Source organism: Cupressus sempervirens, chromosome 11 (assembly GCF_028749045.1).
Source record: "Cupressus sempervirens isolate cs-2001-9-10 chromosome 11, ASM2874904v1, whole genome shotgun sequence".
NCBI lineage: Eukaryota > Viridiplantae > Streptophyta > Pinopsida > Cupressales > Cupressaceae > Cupressus > Cupressus sempervirens.
Genome location: NC_143128.1, coordinates 565,476,103 through 565,500,209, shown reverse-complemented (window position 1 = coordinate 565,500,209; position 24,107 = coordinate 565,476,103). Strand labels below are relative to the sequence as shown.

Genomic DNA, 24,107 nt, shown 5'->3' with positions numbered 1-24,107 from the left:
GCAAAACTGTCTTTGTAAAATCGTTTGCAAAGCAATTAAAAAGGTCCAGACCCTAATCTGACATCATCTACAGAAAACGCCATATTATAATATTATAAAAAAATTAAAGACCCAAAATGCAGTGCTGAATAATTGAATGCACAAAAAGCAGACAGTGGTCTATTAAACAGTGAGAAGTTCCATCCTATTATAAAAACTCCAAATTCTTTTTCTAAAAGAATACATCCTCTTTATTTGGACATTCAATATTCCTCGCATTATCACTCCATGAGATATACTAAATAAAATATCATTTTATAAAAATAAAAAACAGCATTTGTTGGCATTATATGATCAGACAATGCCGGCTTATGATTTACAGCATTTTACCACTCCTAGACATCCCATCTAAATTATCAGCTGTGAGTTAAAAAGATAACCATTTTCTGATTCTTATGCACTCTTGGGACATTCCTTCTGGCACAAGACTGGGGGTATATTTGCTGCATAAGAAACTCAAACATTCAAGTACTACAAAAGGTAAGCACCTTACCACTGAAATGCAGAAAGCATAGAGCAGTTAATCAAGACTTTTGTTGTTGACAAAGAAGTCTCAGTGTTGTCCCCATTCAAAGCTCAAATGGATAATCACAGAAAATATATCTTGCAAAGACATCATTTACAATCAGCCTTTTCTGGTTCCTATAGACTAACAGAAAACTTGGACCGGGTTTGAGCACAGACCTTAAATAATCAACACATTACTTGACATAACTACTCATTCCTTTTTCATTTTGTATCGTATGGTACAATGGAACAATGTACATTGTTGCTAAACCATTAATAGTCCAACACAGCAGATGTCAATCCTGACGCCACCTAAACTGGCACTGATAATTACAGCACTTGTAGAATATTGAAGATGGTTCATCTGCTGATCTGATCTGAATTTGCATGAAATAAGCTTGTCCATAGCTACATTTGGGGCAGTTGGCTGCACACACAAAATGAATTACAATGATATGTCATGGAATACGACAAAATGATGGCAACTGTAATGTGCAGATATATTATACTGTGAAGATGACAATAATAAAACACACAGCCTAAGGCCATAACAATGTAGAGACAGACTCATGTGCGTAGTCAGATGAAAATCTAAAAGCAAATCAAAGCATAACCTCCAGATCCATATCATAATTTAGATGAATAGACACCATGGGCGATGGTTTGAAACAATGCCAAAGAAACTAGGCCGCAATATCAAATGTTAATTCTCACTGAATTCTTGAGCTCATAAGTGGAAAATCCTATCCACACCATGGCATCCACCAATGCCATGACTCCTCCAAATTCCTAATCTAGATTGTTTCATGATTTCCCAATTGAGACCATTATGTTTTAAAATTGCCCCCCTTGTATCAACATACCAATCTGATGAGCAATAACCCACGTCCACCTCAATGGATCTAACATTACAAGTTTACCCAACTCATTTGTAATGTTAGATATCAAAGCGCACAATTAATAAACCATTAATTTCAGTTTGTGTCAGCCATCACTTCTTGAAGTATATGTATATATGCATACTTTGATAAAATTCCACATCCAACAGCACCAATGGTATGGCACGGCATTAGAATTACATGCATTTGCCTAAATCAGTGTTATTCATTTATATGTTAAGAAAATTGTTGAGAGACAACAGGCACAAATATTCGTGACCATACAAAAGCATTTACTTATTGGCAAGCATGTTAAACTTGCACCACACATACCTTCTGTACGGTCAACATTCTTCCAGGCATCCTCGCCACCAAACACATCATCCACCTCTTTTTTGGAAAGAGGAGTTTTCTTGGTAATCTGCATTGCTAACTTAAGCACATTAGCTTCAGCTTCATATAAATAATATAACAACAAATAATGCATTGAAGAGGATTAACCTATTTGAAGGTACCACTTACCTTGCGTCGGATTGGAAAGATATATGGGCACGTAGGGCAGAAAAAGCGCAATTCTTGTCTCATGTATGGAAGCTCAACTTGAAGCATATTGCCACACGTGGGGCAGAATTCCATAATTACTGCATTCAACAGCTTAACAAAACAACAGTTCAAAATAGAGAAAAATTATGCATTCTAAGCGTGCAAAATATTTCCATAACAGCCAAACAACATCAGGTAAGATGTGAAAGACTAACAGGTTAAATATGTTTGGATGCTAGTTTGGTCAAGTTTTAAATCAGAACACTTCCTATAACATTTCCCTTCAACTGTATAAAATAGAAAATTTTAAAATAAAAAGATCAAAACAATGTCCATTTTTTGAATAGAATATAAGAACAATAATAATAAAATAAAGTATAGCACTATCCTTTGGGGAAGATGTATAACTAAGGTTGATTGGAAAATGTGAGGACGATCTAGGGTTCCAGTGTGGGCTCCATGGACAGGGCAAGAGCATTGCAGAGGTATCTTCAGGAAGACAGCTATTGTGCAGCCCACAAAACCCTTTTTTATCAATCCACAGGGCATTCGCACTCTCCAAAGGGGGGAATCGTCTAGGGCGGCAGATCAGGGGAGAACAGGGCAGGCTTGTCAGGAAGGCTGGTCGAGGTGGAGACAGGCACTATGAGGAAGTTGGGAAACGACAGCAAGGACCTCTAACAGGCAAGCAAAACACGATATTTGGGAAATGGCAAGAAGACCACTTTCAGCGACATCCGCTAAATGGTAAGCTATTCAGGGGTCGTCAAACACAACAGAGGGGTAGGCATTGGAGAGCTACTAAATGGCAAATGAAAACAAGCAGGCTACCAGTAGTCTTCAACATATGCTATGGCACGCCTCCATGTTCCCCACAGTCTTTCACAAACAGAAACCCATTAACGAGATAGGTCAAATGCACTCGTCTGTTCCTCTTACCTGGCCGAATACAATTCCAGTAATAAACCCTTGATTTGCAGTAAAATAGAATGATCAGTCTCTCCTTCCAAAGGGCTCCTAGGATTTTTCATCGTCAGATTGTGGATTTGACAGAGCCACCTTAGATCAAAAGATATTAGTAGAGATGGAGCCACCACAAGCAGAAATAGGTTCTCAAGCTCATTCTCCAGGTCAGGGTATTCAGGTTACTAAAGAGATCATCTCCACATTTTTACTGGAAGATCTTCTGTCAGCCCAAATCTCTTACTTGAGGGAGAGGGCTTTGATCTTTAAGTTTAGTAACTCCTCTTTGCAGATTTCAGAAATCTATGACTGGGCTTATAGCCATTGGCAGGGTGTGAAAGATATATTTTATATAGATTCTGATTCTTCATTTCTAATGGTTTTATTTGAATCTGAATCAAGTAGAGATTCGGTACATAAACATAAGGGATGGTTCTGTAAAGGCTTTGATCTACTTTAGCATGGGTACCTAATTTTAAACCAGACCAAACGTTCTGCGTGTTCATGCCTTATTGGATCTCATTTCCCTCACTCCCCTTAGAATATCAAGACCTAGATATTATTGAAAGATTTGCTAACCCATTGGGCAATTTTGTTAGACATGACCTTATCCCGTTTGAGGACAGAATTGACAGTGAGAGTTTGCATATTGGTGAACTTGCGTAAATCACTGCCTCAAACCTTTACTATTAAATCTAAGTGGGGTGCTTGGGAACAGCAAATAGTCATTCAGGATGCCCAAACGATTGACTGGCATGAAGATTTTTTTGGGGCATTACAATTTTCAATGTGGTGGGAATAATCGAGATCCCATAACACAGTGTCATGATCATTCCTCCTTTCCAGATAGGTGTACTCACTCTCAACGACACATTTCAGTCCCAGATAAACATGATGACCACCACCACTTTGTTACAACAATTGGGGCTGTTTGTAAAGAATCGATACTGCATGATACATCTCAAAGTAAAAAGAAAAATACTAAGGTAGAACATCAACAACAGGTGCTGATTGATGAACGTGATGACTCTCCCTGAGATCAAATTTCCGTTCTTCTTCTATTCAACATCCCTTGGACCAGCTGGATGGTGGGGCTGGGTATACAGCGTCAGGACTGTTGGTAGGTGAAGCTTCTCAAAGGTCAGTTCATCAGTTAAAGTCTCACGAGGATGACAGTGATTATTCTCTGAAACAACAGTCTGATGGTAAAACACATGGGCCTGACGTATATGTAATTGCAAATATGATGAAGAAAATTTTGTCCATTGTAGGACAGATAATTGATAAATCAGCACAACTCAGAATTTCGTGGTCACAACCACATTCCTTGTCTAATCACAAATACTACAGATATCCTTAGTGGAAAGATCACGTCTAGCCCCCAGGATACAAATTGCGAGGATTTGACAGCTTCCCATCATTAAAAAGCCACCACAGGAATGAGTATTCTTCTTCGTGAAATTAATAACATCACAAAAGCACTAATGTTTCAGAATAAGCTAATTGTAATCCCCTTAAAGTTTTTAGACCTTAAGGTTCAGGGGTTATCAGAGGTACAGATGGAGAAACTAACCAGGAATATCTTGGAGTCCCTTGCCTCCACCATGATTACGGAAATGTTTATTGAGGAAAGAGTATGTGTAGCATCTGAAGAATGTCCCTACCAAGATTGCCAGATAATAGGTGGCAAGAACATGCCTATTAGTTCTAATCAGTACTCTAAGGAGGGAAATCATGGAGAAAGGCTGCAATGTTTGGATGAGTTGCCATTGAAATCTCAAGTAGTTCCTCAGGATCCGCATAGGTGTATTGAGTATGGAATTAACAAAGCACTGAATGGTAGCAGAAACGGTAGCCTTACTACAAGATACACAGCTTAATCAGAATGTTGTTTTCGACGAGCAGGGAGGTGAGATGAGCATCAAGCAGAATGAGAAGATGTGTGAAGCTGATAAGTTGAACAATTTAAATGACTTGGAGTCTACTGTATTGGACTGGGAGTCCACTGTTTTACAGGAACTAGATGCTTCTAGGAATGATAGTAATCTTTCATGCTTGCAAAAGTCGACTGAAGCCTCTACAGAAAGGCTAGAAAATAATGATCAAAATAGATTTGCAGACCAGAAAGATTTTTTTAATCCAACCCAAACTTTGTCAATTATGCAATCTCCTTCCAGTAAAAATTGCAAGGCGAAACTCCAAAGACTAGAGGGAGGAAGCCAAAAAGTGTCAAAAATGAAACAGGAGATGGCAACAGGACTTCAAAGTACATTGGATGAGAAGTTCTCACCCTTAAAAAGATAAGCAAGAAGAACTAAGTGTTCTTCCTGCCAAAAATGAAAATTCTATCATGGAAAGTCAAAGGCATTAACGCCTCTGACAAGAGATACAGAATCAAGCAAGCACTTGATTCTTCTATTATAGTAGTTGGAAAACTTTCCAGGTATGCTCTTTTTATCATAGTTTTAAAAAATGTTTTATTGTTTTGTTGTTGCTTGTAAATGAATTCAAATCATTTAAAAGCATTTTAACTCTATGTTTGAATCATTTGAAAGCCATTCAGTTTGAAGAATATGTAAGATTTTCTAAAAACAAACCCTAGTTGTTCATTTACTTTGTTTAGTTCATACTCATAGATCTAACTTCTAAGTTCTAATTTTTAACTTAATTTATTCATTTTTCTATAAATTTATGTGTAGGCAGCTATTAAGCATTAAAAAAGCATGACAAATCCGCAAGAAGAGTGGCCGCAAACACCATGCCCATCTGGATATATAGGCACTCGGCCTAGAAATGCATGAGATAAGGCAAGGCAGTTTGCCTATGAAGCTCCAAATGATGTTGGAAAGGTTATATGCATTCCATGTGAAAAACTTATTTTTGGAGGCGTAAACCGCTTCAAATACCACCTTGCAAGCATAAAGAAACATGATTCAAATCCTTGTCTCGAGGTAACTGAAGAAGAAAAAAGATTCATCAATGCCCTACTTGTAGCTGCTGAAGAGAAAAAATTGAATAAGGAGAGGGCAAAATTAGCTATTAGGGCAGCCATAGCTGAATCTCAAGGAGCTCCTTTTCATATGCAAGAAGAAGAAGCACTTGAGAACATACCGGGATCTCTTCGTGGCCCACGGATCAGCAAACAAAGTGCCGCTTTTGCTGGTTCCACTTCCTCTAGATTTCCTAGTTCTTCATCACCATCAGCATTAGGGACTAGGAGTTATTTTGTGTCCAAGAACACAACTGGATCACAGCCAAAATTAGAGGGCACTGGATGGAACAAGGAGGTGCATGAGCAAGCTGATATTGCAGCAGCTGATTTTTGGTTTTTCAAAATCTCAATGTATTTGGTTGATAGTCCCTATTGGTTGAATTTGGTGAATGCAATGTCAATATCGAGCAAAGGGTACAAGCCGCCTTCTCGCAAGGATTTGAGTGGAAGGTTAGTATTTTACTATTTAGTAATTGTAAATAATTGTGATTCACTTCAGTTCATTGTTATATTTTAAATCTTAATTGTTATTCCTATTTTTTACTAACACTTTATTACACTTAAATTTTGTAGGTTGCTTGACAATGTCATTGATAGGGCAAGAGTATTAATAATTTGATAGAAGACCAAAAGAAAGAGTGGAAGAAATATGGCTACACCATTTTATCTGATGGGTGGACAGATGGAAGAAGCAGAGCCATTATTAATTTCTTGGTTGCTTGCAAAGATGATGTGGTGTTTTGGAAATTTGTTGACGCCTCAAAGTGAAAAATGCACACACATTGACTTTAATGTTGGAGAATGTTGTCATGGAGGTGGGAGTATAGAATGTGGTGCGAATAAATTTAATTCTTTATGTTCAATATGAATCATGAATGTAATACTATGGTATTATTCACTTTAGATTTGATCTATATATGGAAATTTTGTTACAAATTATTGATTTTTTACTAATCTTTTTGGTAAAATCCTCCAAAAGAGGCATCCCACACTTTTTTAGTCACCTTGTGCAACACATGTCCTTGACCTTCTTTTGGAGGACATAGCAAAAATTGATTGGGTGAGTCTAGTTGTGAAAGATGCTAGGCGAGTCACCAAATATATCTATAATCACCCATGGGTTCTTAGTTTGATGAGAAAGACCACTAAAAGCAAAGATTTGGTGAGACTCGATATGACAAGGTTGTTCTTGACATTGCAAAGTACTCTCGACCACATATTGGCTCTGAAACAAATGTTTGTGTGTTGATGGGGTTGCTTCACCTTACTCGAAGAAGCCCAAAGGAGAGGCTGTGGCACAGATAGTCTTTGATGATAGTTTTTTTGCAAAGGCTAACGAGATTGTGGAGGTAACTTCAAGAATCAAAACATTATATTTTTAGTTGATTCAAGTTTTATTATTAATTGATAACTTGCTATGTTATTAAATAATTTGTATTTTTCAAATTTCAAATGTAGATGTCTATGCCCCTGGTTAGAGTCATATGTGATGGGCAACAATCCCTAATAGGAGGTTTTTATGAGGCCATGGATAAGACCAAAAGAGGCTGTTAGAAATTACTATCATGCGGACAGACTCAGATTTGACCCCATTTGGGAAATAATTGATAGGAGGTGGAACAATATGCTCCACCAACCCATTCATGCAGCAGGTTACTTCCTCAACCCCAAATTTAGGTACTATGATTATCCTTGAGATTTTACTAAGACTTCATTTTACTTTGCTTTTTAAGGTTGTGTAGTAAGACTTGATATCATTTTCTATATGTTTTAGGGCTAATGATTCCTACTTAGATCCTAACAAAGAGGTCATGGAAGGTCTCTCTAAATGCATTGAGAGAATGATATCCAATGAAGCAGAGAGAGACCTTGTTGTGATCGAACAAGTCTATGTGGAATCAAGGGGTAATTTGTTCTCTTCTATGCTAGCAAAGAGAGCAAGAGCTACTCAAGCACCAGGTAAAGCGTCAAACTTAAAAACTTTTGCAAATTGATAAGTTGTGTTTTATGATTATCTTTTTTCATTGCTTTATAACTTATCATATTTTGTTTTGCAGATGGTTGGTGGGCAAGTTGGGGTGGCAATCCCCCAATTTAAAGAATTTTGCTCTTAGAGTCCTATGCCAACCTTGTAGTGCATCCCATTGTGAGCGCAATTGGAGCTTATTTGAGTCCATCCACACAAAGAAAAAAACATAATGACTCAAAGATGGCATAATGACCTTGTTTATGTGCACTATAATCTTAAGTTGCGCATAAAAAAGGCACAGAGTTCAACATACCTAGTCCACTTGATCTAGAAGAGATAGATCCTCATTTTGATTGGACGGAATAGTTGCCAGGTCCATTGTTTTCAGCGGATGAGATCACTAATCTGGAGAGGTAGGCCATGGAGGGGAGTGCTAGAACAGATTTTCATTTCATAATGGATGAGAATGATGATGATTCAAGCTCAGAGGAGGCATTACCAGTGCCACATATAGGAGCAGATACATCCTCTTCCAGGATGCCGAGCCAGTCAGTAGGGATGTTGAGCAAGGAGGCACAGCCACAGACTTCACAGTTACGCAGCTCACGCCCAATCCCAATGCGGGGCACTTCTTCGAGGACTAGACGCCCTCGCTTTCCTGCTAATACAGCTGGAGAGAGGTAGATGTGATTGTAATGACATATTTAGTATTTACTTCTAGTTTGACAGATTGAAATTATTTACTATTTTGCTTCCCGCCATCAGCATTCCGCATGAGAATGCAATTTTGTACCCACTGTGCATTTATATATATCTAAATTCTGGTTGGTTCTTTTGTGTACTCTTTAATTAACTTATTAGATGCATCTTCTCATTAAATTTTGCAAAAAAAATGTATTTTTAATTAAATTTCAGCCTTTTTTTAGGTTTCCGAGTTTTTTTTTAAATCGTCGAGTTTTTCCCTATTAAACTTTTGGGGGGCTTTGTGAGTTGCCGCCGAGTCTGAGTTTTCCAACTATGGTTGTACATAGTCCAAGTGTGGGAGCTTCTAGTGGTTTGGCAGTATTATGAATCCTAAGGTTATTCAAGGACAATGTTTTCAACAAGACACTAACATTCAAATGATTAAGTGTGTATGGTTTGATACAGATTTCTTTCTTATCAACGTATATGGGCCTAGTTCGACACAAGATAAGAAAAACTTGTGGGATGCTCTTACTAGAATTATCCAACAGCAAGTTGGTCAGTGTTTCATTCTAGCAAGGGACTTTAATGTCATTCTCAAGTCATCTAAGAAATGTGGGGGTATAGCACCACCTCTTAAGACAATGCAAGGCTTTGTTGCGTTTATCTTGGATACTAGCTTACGTGATGTTTTGCCAAAATATGGTTCTTTATTTCACTTGGACTAACAAGAGAGTGGGGTTTACACAGATTGCGGAAAGATTAGATCACTTTCTTGTCTCTAACGAGTAGTTTAAAGGGTTTTTCATTTGAATCAACAATTATTACTATCTCGGAATCAGACCATTTCCTTATCATGTTTAATTTCAACAAAGGTGCACTTGTGTCTGATTGTATCCATAAGTCATCCTTCAAATTTGAGTGAATGTGGTTCAGGCATCTGCAATTCCACTCACTTCATAGGCAATGGTGGGTGAGTGCTCCCGAAGTCAAAGGTATGAAAGTGTTTCACTTTGCTGCTAAACTTAAACATATTAAGGTCCAAATTAGAGCATGAAATTCAAAAGTTTTTAAAAATATCTTTCATGAGAAGGAGAGAGTTAAACAAAAATTAACAGATGTAAACAAACATATTATTCATCATGGGCTGTCCATGAAACATTACCAAGAGGAATGGGCTGAGCTGTGTTGTAGAGAGGAAGAGACTTGGAGGCAGAAGTCTAGAGAATTATGGCTTAGAGAAGGAGATAAAAACACCTCCTACATTCATGCTTCTGCAAAGCAAAAACGGGCTACTCATACTATCTTCTCAACCGCAGAGTGCAAAGATGATAATGTCATGTCAGAAGAAAAGGCCATTCAAGAGAAAGGGGTCAAGTTGTTTAAAGATCTTTTGACTGCTCCTTTGGAATTGGAGGATAGAGTGGACAATACTGTGGAATCAATACCGTGTCTTATTTTAGATCAGGATAACAAACTATTAATGGCTCCTTTAATTACATCTGAATTGCATAAAGTAGTTTTTTCTTTGCTTGCAGATAAAGCTCCAGGACCATATGGGTTTACTACATTGTTTTACCAAAAGTGTTGGGATGTTATTGTGGTGACCTCGCAGCTATTGAAGAGTCAAGGAGAAGCAAGGCTATGTTAAGATATTTGAATATAACTAATATTGCAATCATTCTGAAAGTCCAACCTCAACTACATTTGATGATTTTCATCCTATCTCTCTTTGCAATACAGTTTACAAAATTGTTACTAAGGCCATCTACATGAGATTACAGCAGATCATCCTATGCATCATCTCTCATGAGCAAGGTGGATACGTTCCAGGTAGAGAAACAATGGAAGGTGCGTTAGTTGCCATTGAGACCCTAAATTCTATCAAAAAGAATTGTTTGCCTAGTTTTGTTATCAAACTAGATATGATGAAAGCCTACGATTCAGTTTGTTGGCAGTTCCTTTTCAGAGTCTTGCATAAATTTCAATTTTCAAAAGCTTGGTGTAAATGGATAAGGGCTTGCATCTCTGGAGCCTAGTTTTTAGTAATTATTAATGGGGTATCGATGGCCTTTTTTCAATCTTTCCAGGGGGAAAGGCATGGTGAACCTCTTTCCCCGTTTCTTTTTATTATAATGGCAGAGGCTTTGAATAGAAGTATTTAGTCCAAACATATTACTGGTCATTGGAAGGGGGTTCAAATCATAGGTACTTCCATTGCGACCACACATTCTCTATTTGCAGATGATAATTGTTATTTGGGGAAGTGTCTATACAGGAAGCAAAGCAGATTAAAAACACTTTGGATTTATAAACATCCTTTTCAAGGCACAAAGTTAATCCACAAAAATGTAATGTTTCGAGCTAGCGACACAGTGTACAAATAGCAAATTGTGTGGTAATAATGTATGTATGTGTTTTGGAATGAAGTCCGTATGGGCTGGGAAGCCACCTGGAAGTATGTCGTACAGTGGAGAAAGAAGGGGTGCAGACAGTGTATGGATGAGTCCGTACGGTGCAGATTGAGGGTCATATGGCAGCAAGTGGATGGATACAGTACAGTAAAGTTGAGGGAGAGAGTGGAGGTACAGTGAAAGATGACTTGGAGGCTGTATGTTGTGCAATCAGGAGGCTGTACGGGGTAAGAGGAGGGTCGTACGGTGGTTTGAAATGGCGTACGGTGGTGATGGGAGGTGAAGTGTATGCGGAGAGTGCCAAGATGGTTGTACGGTGTGTTGTACGGCTGATAGATGAAGGATGTGAGGGAAGTACGGTGGCTTGAAAGATGATAGGCTGCACTGGTAATGAAGAGGTTGTACGGAATTGTATAGATGCCACACGATTGGTGTCTGAACCACACACAGTGAATGCAAATTCGTTCATAAAACACAGGTAGATCTGATACAATATTAGAAACTCAAATATGAATGATCCTTCAAGATATGCCAAAAGATGATGCTCCGATTTGCCAAATCTGAGCAAAGTGTTATAGGGGACAAAATAGGGTGAGGGTTGAATCCCATCGAAATCGGTAACAAACCAAATAGGGAAGATCTTTCACTTCCGAAATGGCAAACTACAGGGAATCTCAACTGGAATTCACAGTACAAAGAAATAATCCAAAAATGCATACCTAAAGACAACCTACACGCCGTGCTTAAATACCTGTCAGGGACAACTTTCTAAGGGTGTACAAAGATAGCCGACGTCAACACAACTATGGAAACAAAATAGAAATGGGTCTGAGATACATTAAATCAATCGGCCCGTTAAAATAGTTTTAAAAAATGATTCATTTTATAACGAGAACATTACAATCCTCCCATCACAAATTTTGCTTGTCCTCAAGCAAATGCTATGTTGGGTGTTGGAGAATGTGCTCGCCCTCCCATGTCGCGTTGTCCAATGGCAAGTGTTTCCAATGCACCAAATATTCCTTCAGCATGCGATAACGCAAAATCTTCTCACGTACTTCGATGATCTCGGCTAGTTCCAATATGAGCTTTCCTTCTTCATTGAGTGGTGGAAGATCTGTGGTGACTGTGATGTTCTGCCCTACGGCATTCTTCAGGCATGAAACATGGAAGACATTAAGAATACGGCTTCCCTCTGGAAGTTCCAGTTTTGTATGCGACTTCGCCAACGCAACGAACTACACGGTAGGGGCTATAAAATCGTGGCTTCAATTTTTCTTTTCCCTTTTCCTTCAATGAGGATTGTCAATATGGTTGAAGCCGAAGATAGACCAAATCCCCTACTTCGAAACTCCTCTCCATTCTATGTCTGTCGACGTACATCTTCTGTTGATTTTGTGCCTGCTGTAAGTTTTCCTTCAAGCATCTCAGTATGTCTTGTCCTTTTGTGAAGCCAGTCCTTCATCCTTGGTGCACAGCTGTCACCCAAAATTGTGTCGATGAAGGAAAGGGGTTCATACTCATACAGAGCTTTGAATGGTGCCATTCCGATGGACATGTGGTACATGGTATTGTAGCAATATTCCCCTAGATGTATCCATTTGACCCATGCTCGTTGTTGTGCCGAAACGTAGTTTCGAAGGTAACCTTCAAGCCATTTGTTTACAATCTCCGTTTGTCTATCTATCTGTGGGTGGTAACTAGTACTTGGCGATAATTTTGTCCCTGCCATCCGAAACAGTTATGTCCAGAAGATACTAATGAATTGCCCATCCCGATTACTGACAATGTTTCGAGGTAACCCATGCAGACAAAAGACCTCTCTAAAAAACAAATCGACAACTTGTGTGACCTAAAGATTGGAGGGAATGGCGAACAAATGTGCGTACTTTGTCAATTTGTCAACCACCACGAAAATACAATCCTTTCCGTTCACCTTGGGAAGCCCTGTTATGAAATCTATCGATATACTTTCCCACTTATGTTCTGGAATTGGCAGAGGTTTTAGTAACCCAGCTGGTAGAGTATGTTCAGATTTGTCTTGCTAGCAAACTGCACACTCTCTTACATATTGCAACATGTCCCCTTTTAGTCCTTTCCAGGAAAACCTCTCCTATAGACTTCTATAAGTTTTGAGGAAACTCAGGTGTCTTGCCAAGGGTGAGGCGTGTACTTCATGATTTTCTGCTTCAATTTGGGTTCCAGCACTAAAAATATCCGATTCTTAAAGTAGATGATGTCATCCACCACTATGTACCTATCATCCTAGGTGTTGCCATCCACTAGCTCACAGGCAAATGTGTTATTAGAGTATTCCACCAACAGATGTGCCTTCCAGTCAGCTGAAATTTGGTTTAGTGAGCAAATGGCAGGTTTCTTGGACAAGGCAATTGCAACCACATTGTTCTTTCTTTCCACATATTCAATGTCAAAATCGAAAGCTTGAACCTTGCTTACCCATTTTTGTTGCTTCTCGCTCAAGTCTCGTTGCTCCAAAAAATATCTCAAACTATTGTGATCCGTATGGACGACAAACTTGGCACCTACCAAATACTATCAGAACTTGGTTAGTGCATGTACGATGGCCAACATCTCTTTGTATAGGTGGAATATAGGCGTTTTGTCAGCGTAAACTTCTTGCTCTCACAAGCTATGGAGTGTCTATCTTACATCAGTACTGCTCCAATGCCTTCTCCAGATGCGTCACACTCCAAAATGAACGGTCGAGTGAAATCAGGTAATGCAAATACGAGACAAGTGCTCATTGCCTCTTTCAACTTATCAAAAGTGAGTTGTGCCTTTTCATTCCACTAGAAGGACCTCTTCCTTGTCAGATCCGTTAAGGGTGCGATGAGCTGAGAGAATCATTTAACAAACCTCCGATAATAATTGCACAGTCTGAAAAACCCTCGCAAATCCATGAGTGATTTTGGGGGAGGCCAATCAAGGATAGCCTGAATCTTTTCCTGATGCACTTGAACTCCGTATTTACTGACACATGCCCCAGGTACCATATTTTTGCCATACCGAATTCACACTTGGATTGCTTAGTGAACAAAGACTACTCCTCCATGATCCTCAAGACTTCATCCAGATGCTTCAGGTGCTCCTCCCATGTCCTACTATAAATAAGATCATCAAAAAATACCAATAAGTACTTACGCAATTGTTTGTTGAAAATGCGATTCATGCATGATTGGAATGTAGCAAGTGCATTTGTCAATCTGAACAGTATGACCAGAAACTCATAATGTCCATAGTGGCAACAAAAGGCTGTCTTTTCTATATCTTCCTCCCTCATGCAAATTTGATGGTATCCAGAACGGAGATCTATTTTTGAAAAATAGACTGTGCCATGCAATTCATCCAGCAACTCATCTATCCTTGGAATGGGATATCTATTCTTTATTGTTTTTTTGTTCAACGCCTAGTAGTCCACACACATGCACATCATCCCGTCCTTTTTGACCAATACCACAGATGACGCAAAAGGGCTAGAACTAGGACAGATCCATCCTTTCTCTAGCAGTTCCTGAATCGTCTTTTCAATCTCATCTTTGAACTTCATGGGATGGCAATACGGTGTGGTTATGACTGGCTTGGCTCCTGCTTCCAACTCGATTGTATGTTCAAACCCTCGATGAGGCAATATGCCAGGAGGAATGTCAATGAAAACTTTACCATGTTTATTGAAAATATCCTAGAGATCAACATCTTGTGGAGGTGTTTGTTGCCCCTTTATAGGTTCCGCCGAGACAAGACAATGTGCAACCAACGCAACATCATCACGCAAAAAAATTGCCTCCATCCAATGCACAAAAACTTCCTTCGGACCCTCATTTGCCATTCCAGGGAGAACAATCTTCTTTTCATCGACAACAAAGGTGAAACCCATCCATTTGAAACTCTGAGTGTATTCATCAAATGTCTCCATCCCCTGTATGCCTAGAATAACCTCCATGTCATCGAGGTCCACTATGAAGAAATCCTCGATTGCCATGTGATTTGCCATTGTGATACTTAGCTAAGGAAGAAGGTGCGTGTTGGGTAGAAGAGTCCCTCTGGCAACCTTGACCTAAAATCCTGTGTGTCTCTGTAGGTAGACATCTTCGCTTCACCAAAGATGAGTTTATGAAATTTAGAGTAGCTCCGCTATCCAGCATCACTATAACCCTTTGTCCCTGAAGGGTACCTCGTACACGAAAAACTGTCCACCTTGGGCTACCAGCTAGGGCAATAGTCCCTCCGTGCCGTACCAAAGCTACAATTCTTTCTGTACGGTTCAGACTAACCATGTTGGTGTCGTTGTGATGTTGGTTGTCTTTGGTGAGCGTTTCTTCCTATTCATCCTCATCATCGGACACGACCTCATTATAGTGTATTTTTTGATTTCCAAGGCATCTGTGGCTAGGTTCCCATGATCCCTTGCAATTGAAACATAATTTCTTCCTTCGGAGTTCTTATTTGGTAGCTTTGTCCAATGACAGCTTCCTGGGCTGAGGTTTATCATCTCTGTCCCTCAGGAACGCCAACGGTTTGGGGTGTGAGTACCTTCGAGAGGATGATGTCAATGATGATGCCATGGTCCATGCCTTCTTAATAGCCTTCGACAAAGTGGCATGATTGAACCCTTTTACCCAACCTTTCAATGGTTTTGTCAGTCCATCCATGAAGAGCACTATCCGTCTTCTTTTTGAAATGTTCGTGACCAAAACAAAGTTTCTGAAATTCCGCAATGTATTGGTCGACTAATCCAGTTCGTCTCAGCTATGCCAAATCTTTGAAATTGAATTTCGAATCTTTACCATCAAATCGCTCTATCAATCTCTCGGTGAATTCTGCATAAGTAGTTATTTGATCATGCCCCAGTGTGATGGTGCCGTGATGCCACCATTCATGCGCAACTCCCTCCAAGTGCAGCACCGCAAATTTGATTGCTTCTTCTAGCATAGGATTCAATTGGAAGTAAGTATCGGCCTTCATTACCCACGCTTGGGCAAATATGGATCTGGATCCATCAAATGGAGACAAATTTACTTTACTCAACTTTCTTCTGAGATCATCATTAAAATATCCTCGGTTTCCGCCTCCCGAATATCTCATTCTCAAATCCGCATAGTCTTTGTAGGATATATCCTCTTCAAAATTTGCATTCTTCCAGTCTTCTCTCAATTGCTCTTGCATCTCTTCAAAGGTTAGTTGTTTCGCTCTGTATGGTGCTTGAAAAGACAGCATGGAAGGTTGAGAGCGAGTTGGATGAGGGTTTGTTTTACTCGACACCAAGTCCGCACTATGACCATTATGTTCTCCAGATATTTTATTGTCTGCCAACTTCTTGAGAGTCTCTTCCATGAGCCGCTAAGTATCGGTGATCTGGGTTTGATTCTTTGTGAGTTTTCTCAGTAGTGCCAGGAGTTCAGCAGTTGTTGGTTCCGGTTCGGCAGCCATTCTATCAATGGAATGAGTCCTTCTCTTCCGGCTATAAACTCTCATTCATTGTCCACTGGCTAGCAAGACCAAAGCCCTAATACCACTGTAATGTTTCGAGCTAGCGACACAGTGTACAAGATACGATTAGCAAATTGTGTGGTAATAATGTTTGTATATGTGTTCTGGAATGAAGTCCGTACGGGGTGGGAGGCTACTTGGAAGTATGTTGTACGGTGGAGAAAGAAGGGGTGCAGATGGTGTGCGGATGAGTCTATACAGTACAAATTGAGGACCGTATGGCACCAGGTGGAGGGATACAGTACGATAAAGTTGAGGGAGAGAGTGGATGTATGGCGAAAGATGACTAGAAGGCCATATGTTGTGCAATCAGGAGATCGTATGAGGTAATAGGAGGGTCGTACGGTTGCTTTGGGAGGGTTGTATGGTGGTTTGAAATGGCATACGATGGTGATGGGAGGTGAGGTGTATGCGGAGAGTGCCAAGATGGTCGTACAGTGTGTTGTACGGTTGATAGATGAAGGATGTGAGGGAAGTACGATGGCTTGAAAGATGATATGCCACATGGGTAATTAAGAGGTCGTATGGAATTGTACGAATGCCACACAATTGATGTCTGAGCCACACATAGTGAATGCAAATTTGTTCATAAAACACAGGTAGGTTCAATACAATATTAGAAACTCAAATATGAATGACCCTTCAAGATATGCCAAAAGATGATGCTTTGATTTGCCAGATCCAAGCGAAGTGTTACAAGTGACGGAATAGGATGAGGGTTGAATCCCACCGAAACCGGAAATAAACCAAATAGGGAAGATCTTTCACTTCTGAAATGGCGAACTATAGGGAATCCCAACTAGAATTCACAGTATAAAGAAATAATCCAAAAATGAATACCTAAAGACAACCTACAAACCGTGCTTAAATACTCGTCGGGGACAACTTTACGAGGGTGTACAAAGATAGCTAACGGCGACACAACTACAGAAACAAAATAGAAATGGGTCCAAGATACATTAAAGCAATCGGCCCGTTACAATAGTTTTAAAAAATGATTCATTTTATAACGAGAACATTACAAGAAATCCAAGATCTTCTTATTTAAAATTGATGATAAGGTCTCTAGTAAGATTGTCAAGATTCTAGGCTTCTTGGTTGAGCAATTACCATCATCATATCTAGGACTTCCTCTCTTTATGGGAACTAATAAAGTGTGTTATTGGTCTTCTATTATAGAAATAATAAAAAGCAAGATATTAGCATGGAAAGCTCGACAATTGTCACTTGCAAGTAGGATTCTATTAGTTAAGGTGGTATTATCTTCTATTCCAAATTACTACATTGCAATTCTCAAAGCTCCAGCTTCAATAATTAAACAAATTGAGAATCTGATGAAGGACTTCCTGTGGAAAAGAAATTTGTCGGAAGAGAGAAAAATTTCATTAGTATCATTACAAGATATGGCACAAACTAAAGCATTTAGAGGGGTAGGTATTCATGATTTGCATTTTAGAAATAAGGCTTTTGGTGGGAAATTAATTTGGCAGATGTATAGAAAGCCAAACAAAAAATCGTGCAGGATTATGCAATAAAAGTATCTTGAAAATGAGGATCCAAAAAGAGTTCTTACCACTCCAGATCCTCCCAAGGGTTCAGCTGTCTGGAACTCCATGATGCATTCTAAAGAGCTAATCCAGCAATACATCTCATGGAAGCTACACAACGAAGAGGATATAAACTTTTGGAAAGACTCATGGCATGGTCTTCCCGCTCTTGTTAGCTTACATAAGGACACTGAATTAATTAATATCTGCTCTATTAGATGGGAAACAAACTTATTGATTATGTAGACTCAGTTGATAGACTCTCAGGGAAAGTTACTTAGAAAGACCCTACTAAATTACTAATAAATGAGAATCAAAAAAGAGCTCTTCAAACAATATTTAAGGACAGGGAGATATATTTATATATTTATCTAATAGAGAGAACTCATTAATTTGGGCTCCTGCCAAAGATGGAAACTACACAATCAAAGAGGGTTATAAAGTATTGCAGCAAATTCATAATTTGAAACCCCCCCATCGAGCTTTTTCATTCTGTTGGAATAAGTATGTTCTTCCTAAGGCCGGGTGTTTTGCATGGTTAGCCTTGAAGAATATAATCCTCACAAGTGACAGGCTTCATAAATTATCTATTGTATTACCATTTTGCTGCGTCCTCTGCAATGAAGTTGCAAAAGCACTGATCATTTGTTATTAAACTGTTCTTTTGCAAATCAGTACTAGTCTTTTGTTCTCAATAAACTGAATTAAAGTATGCCCTTACCAAATACATTGTGGGATCTATTCCAATCTTGGCCTGTTTTAAATTTGTCATCTTTATTTAATTGTATCTGGAAATGTATTCCAGCCATAGTTGCATGGGCAATCCGGTGGGAGAGAAATAAGTGCATCTTGCAAAAAGAAAGTAAAAGTATTAGTGAAGTGGTGCAAGGCATTGAGAAATCAATATCAGAAATGGTTAATACAAATCTATTATCAGTCAAATGCAATTATTTCTTCTCTGCTTGGGATGGACAAGTAGTGAGACAATGGATGGGAATCATGATTCCTTTTGGGTCAATCCCTCAATGGAATGTTGTTGCTGCAATAGACAGGAAAAATGTAAGATGGTTTCCACCAGCTCAAGAATTTATAAATTTTGATGGTGTCTCAAGAGGTAATCCGGGTCCTTCAGGCATTGGTATTTACATCTGTGATCAACAGGGTAATGTGTGTGCAATTAAATCTTCTCCCATTCCTCAAGGAACTACTAATAATGCAGAGGCATACACCCTTCTACATGGACTAATACTAGCTAAAAGGGGGAGATTCAATAGGGTGCACATCAAAGGTGATTCCATGGTAATAGTTAATGTGTGCATCAAAAGATATATGCACAATTGGAAGCTAGCTTATATCTTGAATCAAATATGGAAATTGTTACTCTTTTCAAGAGGTTCACATATTCCACATATTGTGTGGAGGAATAAGTTGCAGACCTACGCAAACTGGGGATGTGATTGGGTGCACACGGATTCATTATGCCCCAAAGATTTTATTGATTTCCATGAGCAGCTGGGTATGTTGATAAAAGAAGAAGTTCTGACTATATGTTAGGAATGAGGTATCAGATTATGGCTGACTCCATGTTGGGGAAGTAATTCAGCATTCAGATTTTCTCAACAAGACTGTGAGCCATAAAGAAAATGTGATAAAAAATGTGTGAAAAGCCAAATTCTGTATTACTTTATCAATGCATATAGGCATGATGTATTCAATAGGCTGTTTGGAGGGATTCTTAATTGTGATCATATAGATGATGCATGTCTGTGTGTGGGCCATGAAGTAGGGCAAGAGGATTCTGTGCCAAATGGTGGTATTGACAAAATATAATAAATCTTGAGCTGCTGGTTGGTATTGATAGTTCTTATCAGCATTGACGAGTTGATCTTCTTTCATATCTGGCTAATCTTGTAGCATTAAAATTTCTATCTTGTAAAGCAACGACAAGGCAAGGTTTTCTTACTAGTTCTTTCCCTGTCGAGTTATCAAACTAGTTATTATTAATATTAGTTCTCAATAGCCTCATCCATTTTTTGAAAAAAAAATTAAAAATTGAAGTATAAAAAAATATAAAAGAGTATATTTAAACCTTACTAGAATTTAGTTAAGTTTAATGAATTGTCAAAAGGAATGAAATGAAAAGTTGCAAGTCCCTTGAACATGAGATGTGAAACAAAGAAGAGAACTTCATTTGAAAGGGGGATAGAGGAAGGAAGAGAAAAGGAAAGGTGTAAATAAATAAAAAATTAATGGAAGAAGAAAAAAGGAATGACAAGAACTAATGAAGTGTCCCCTTCAAAAGGCAAAAGTTATGAACACTTGCCACTCTTTCAAGAAGTGATGATTATGAAAGGATGTAACTCTTTTAAAGGGCAGAAATGATGAAGGGATGTGACTCTTCCAACGGGTTGTAATTGTGAAAAGTTGTAAAGACTGCAAAGGGCAGACATGATGAAGAGGTGTAACACTCCCTCACATTAGAAGATATAAAGAGATGGCTTCATTTCAGGAGGACACCCAACGGAGATCAATTTGGGGATAATATATTATTCTCAAAGACAACAATGAAAAGTGAAGATTTGATTCTTATGAAAGGTGTTGATCCTTTCAACATTAAAGTACAAAGAAAAGTTCCATTCCAATTATTGAAGGACTTATAAATCATCATCCTTCATCCATCCCTCGAGAAATCAAACAAACAATAATCAAATCCACATTATAATCAACTCATCTTGGGGATGAAGAAAACATTCAATACAGAAGTCAAGCATCACTCTATCAAATCAACATTCATTTAACCATTATCCATCAATATGTCAAACTAGCATTTTGTATATCACTTTTCAATCAAATTTATCATATATCCAGAATCAATTTGTATTAAATAGTAGCTTCTGATTTTTATTGTGTAAATTTTCGGCATCAACATTTTAAATCACACTCCATAATTCATCATCAAGATGTAAGAGAGTGCTTCACTTTTCAATCAGATTTATCATATTTCCAAAATCCATTTGTACTCAATAGTAGCCTCTGGTTTTTATTTTGTGTGAATTTTCGACATCAACATTTCAGATCACACTCTGTGGTTCATCATCAGGATGCGAGAGCATGAGAGAGTTTAGTAGCTTTTGATTTTCATTTTGTGTGAATTTTCGGAATCAACATTTTGGATCACACTCCGTGATTCAAAATCAGGATGTGAGAGAGTGCACTCTCTCACATCCTAATGATGAATCACAGAGTGTGATCTTTAGTGCTGATGCCAAAAATTCACACACAATCAAAACCAGAATCTACTATTAAGAAATTTTCAATCATCTAATTGACAATTACTAATCATAACTCACAAATACCTTCAATCAACAAATCAAAGGAATTCAGTCAATCAATCACTCATACAAATATCAATCATTCAATGACAAACAAATGATCAATTAGAAAAGATGAAGCAAACCAATCAGATCTGACTTACAGAAATCTTACTCAGGCATATACAATCTGAATATTATATCTATCTATAAATTGGTATGAATTATCAACTCTTATAATCGGCGGCACAATGGGTCTTGTGTATTATGTCTTTCTTTTGACTAATGCGTATGAAAATGGTATTTATTATGTGATCTTTTATTTGAAGAAAACATGCAATAATGTGCATTTGGTTTAGTGGCAAAGTCATGTTGTAGGCACCTCGATGGGGCTGATTTCAAATCCTCTTCAAACAATGAAAAAACATTTTACATGTCTGTTGTATCAATCATGGTAAATATAGTAAGGGAATACAAAGAGGGAGAAACTGCTATGAGATCCTCTTCTAAGCATGCCCCCTCATGGTGATAACAGATAGTCCCATGAGGCCAAGGGGTGCCAAGGATGCCCAGCCCTTGGACTTAGAAGGGAAGGATGCTTCGGGCAGCCTATTGTAGTTTCTTCAACCCCTTACCTTGGTTGACCATTATGTTAAGAAACTTTAGTCATAAGAAAGAGGATAAGGGTGGTAATGGAAGATGAGAATGGCCATGGACTCCTCACTAGAGGCACCCTGTCATTTTGATAGCAAAGGGCCACATGAGGCCAAGAAGGATGATATATGCTCTTGGACCTAGGGTAGCGGATCGCGTAAGGCACTCTAGTATGCCACTTATCCTAGCTCTTGTATGGTTCAACTCCATCAATAAATTAAATATATATTATGATTAAATTAATGTACCTAAACCTAGTAGGAAATATCTATGCTTTTAATCTCTCTAATAATAAAAATCTGTTTTGTGGATCATGTTTCATTGATTTCCTAACATGTTGCAAAACCTCAACCACATACATACAGTTACTAATTCAGTTCTACTTTTTGTTCTACTTGGAACTAGTGTTTGCAAGATAAACTAGCAGAGCATGGTATGTTGCCATTTATGGCAACTACTATCCTATTTCCTGGCCATTTTTGGAGTACAGATGATTTAACGAAAGTTTCATACTTAGACATTTCACAGTTTTCTGGAAGCAGTATTCAAACAGCTATACAGATCAATTCAGTGAGAGCAGAGTCAGAAGATTACGATATGCAATTGCAAGGCATAGAAGTAAACATATTATTATGCCTAATCCGATCAATGCAATTTCTGAGGAGATCGCATTTTTGAGATATTCACTTCTTCTGAATATCAAGTTGACAATTTTGTTTAGAACAGGGCAGATTGGTAATGATTTACCAATATGGTAAATCAGTTTTGGGAAGTGGTATGTTTTGGATTAAGCCGACATCAACGACTTCTAGTCTTGATCGGCATGTATTGCATATTTGTTCTGATGGAGATTCTATAAGTTAGATTCTATGGAGCCGACAGAGAATATATTTTTGGTTAGGTGATCATATATAAGATCAGGTATTGACTACGAAGGGAAGATGCAAACTATGGTTGATTGTTATGATGCTTCGATGCAAATTGTGTTGTCCAAGGTAGTGTTAATGCAGAGATTTTGCTAGAACTTCATCTGAATTTTTCAAGCATAGTAGATGCTACTAGTCAATTCGGTAAAGTGCAGTAAGTCCAATTTTGTAGTGTATCTTGATCAGTGAACCTGACTAAGGGTCAGATCCATTTTGTATATGACTGGATGCAAGTGCATTCTCAAACACTTCTTTTGTACTTATGAACGGGAGAATTATTACTGCAGTAGTGAGATCTTTGAGGGTACCATCCCCACCAGAGTTTTTCCCTTAACCAAGTTTTCCTCAAAAACAAATCATGGTGTTATGAGTTCTCTGATTGCTTATGTGTTATATGGTACTTGTGCAATCGCTATGAAGTTATCAAAAGTGTTAGAATATTGATTCACCTGCCCTCTCAGTATTTTTGAAACCTAACAATTGGTATCAGAGCTTTGTGCCTTGGAAGATTCTACCAGCTGTAGGAGAATCCTAATGGGATATAGTAGTATTCAAAATCAGCTCTTGATTGCACTTAAAGATGTTGATAAGAAAGAAGAAAGCATTGAGTTGAAGGAAAAACTTAAGAAGGCTGATGGATTGATCAAAACACTCAGAGATCAGTTGAACAAATCAAGATCTAAGAGGAAGGAATTTGTTGATCAGATGAAATCTGATGGAAGCACTATTTTAGAGGTTGACAAATCTTGTTTGGAGCAACTTGAGAAAGTAATGAAAGAAAAAGAAGACTTGTAAAATGAGATGGAGACTACAGTTCTTAGGTTGACTAAGGAGCTAAATAGAGGGCAAGAAAAGAAAGAGAAACCCGAAAAGGCTCTAAAAATTAAAACTGATGAATGTCACAAATTGAACACTTAGATTGAACAGATGCAACTTGATTTGGATGAAACAAGACATAATGAGTAAGAACTCGAGAAAGTAAATGAAGTATAAAGAAATGATCTAGCATAAGCAAAGAAATTCAAAAACAAATTTAGATTGTGCACTAAGAAGATTGATGGAAAGCTTGAAAAGCAATGACCGATTGGAGATAGACGTGGTTTGGGTTATGAGCAAGGAGAATGTAAGGCAGCAGAAGAATAGAATAGATCTAACTAAGAAACCTAAGGAAA

At 38.3% G+C, this 24,107-nt stretch overlaps 1 protein-coding gene across 2 annotated transcripts in view; it reads right to left on the bottom strand.

Moving 5' to 3' along the window:
* Nucleotides 1–273: 273 nt before the first annotated feature.
* LOC149530887 (uncharacterized) overlaps nt 274–24,107 on the bottom strand; it is a 37,286-nt gene continuing 13,452 nt past the window's right edge. The window contains exons 2-4 of one of the 2 annotated variants that reach the window (XM_089808979.1): nt 1,947–2,065; nt 1,758–1,845; nt 274–973 (exon numbers count right to left, since the gene is read on the bottom strand). In XM_089808979.1, coding sequence (XP_089665105.1) covers nt 843–973; nt 1,758–1,845; nt 1,947–2,060 — 333 coding nt within the window. In that variant the 5' untranslated portion in view covers nt 2,061–2,065 and the 3' untranslated portion in view covers nt 274–842. Of the gene's footprint in view, nt 974–1,757; nt 1,846–1,946; nt 2,079–24,107 lie in introns of both variants that reach the window. The other variant, XM_089808980.1, reaches the window with a different exon arrangement.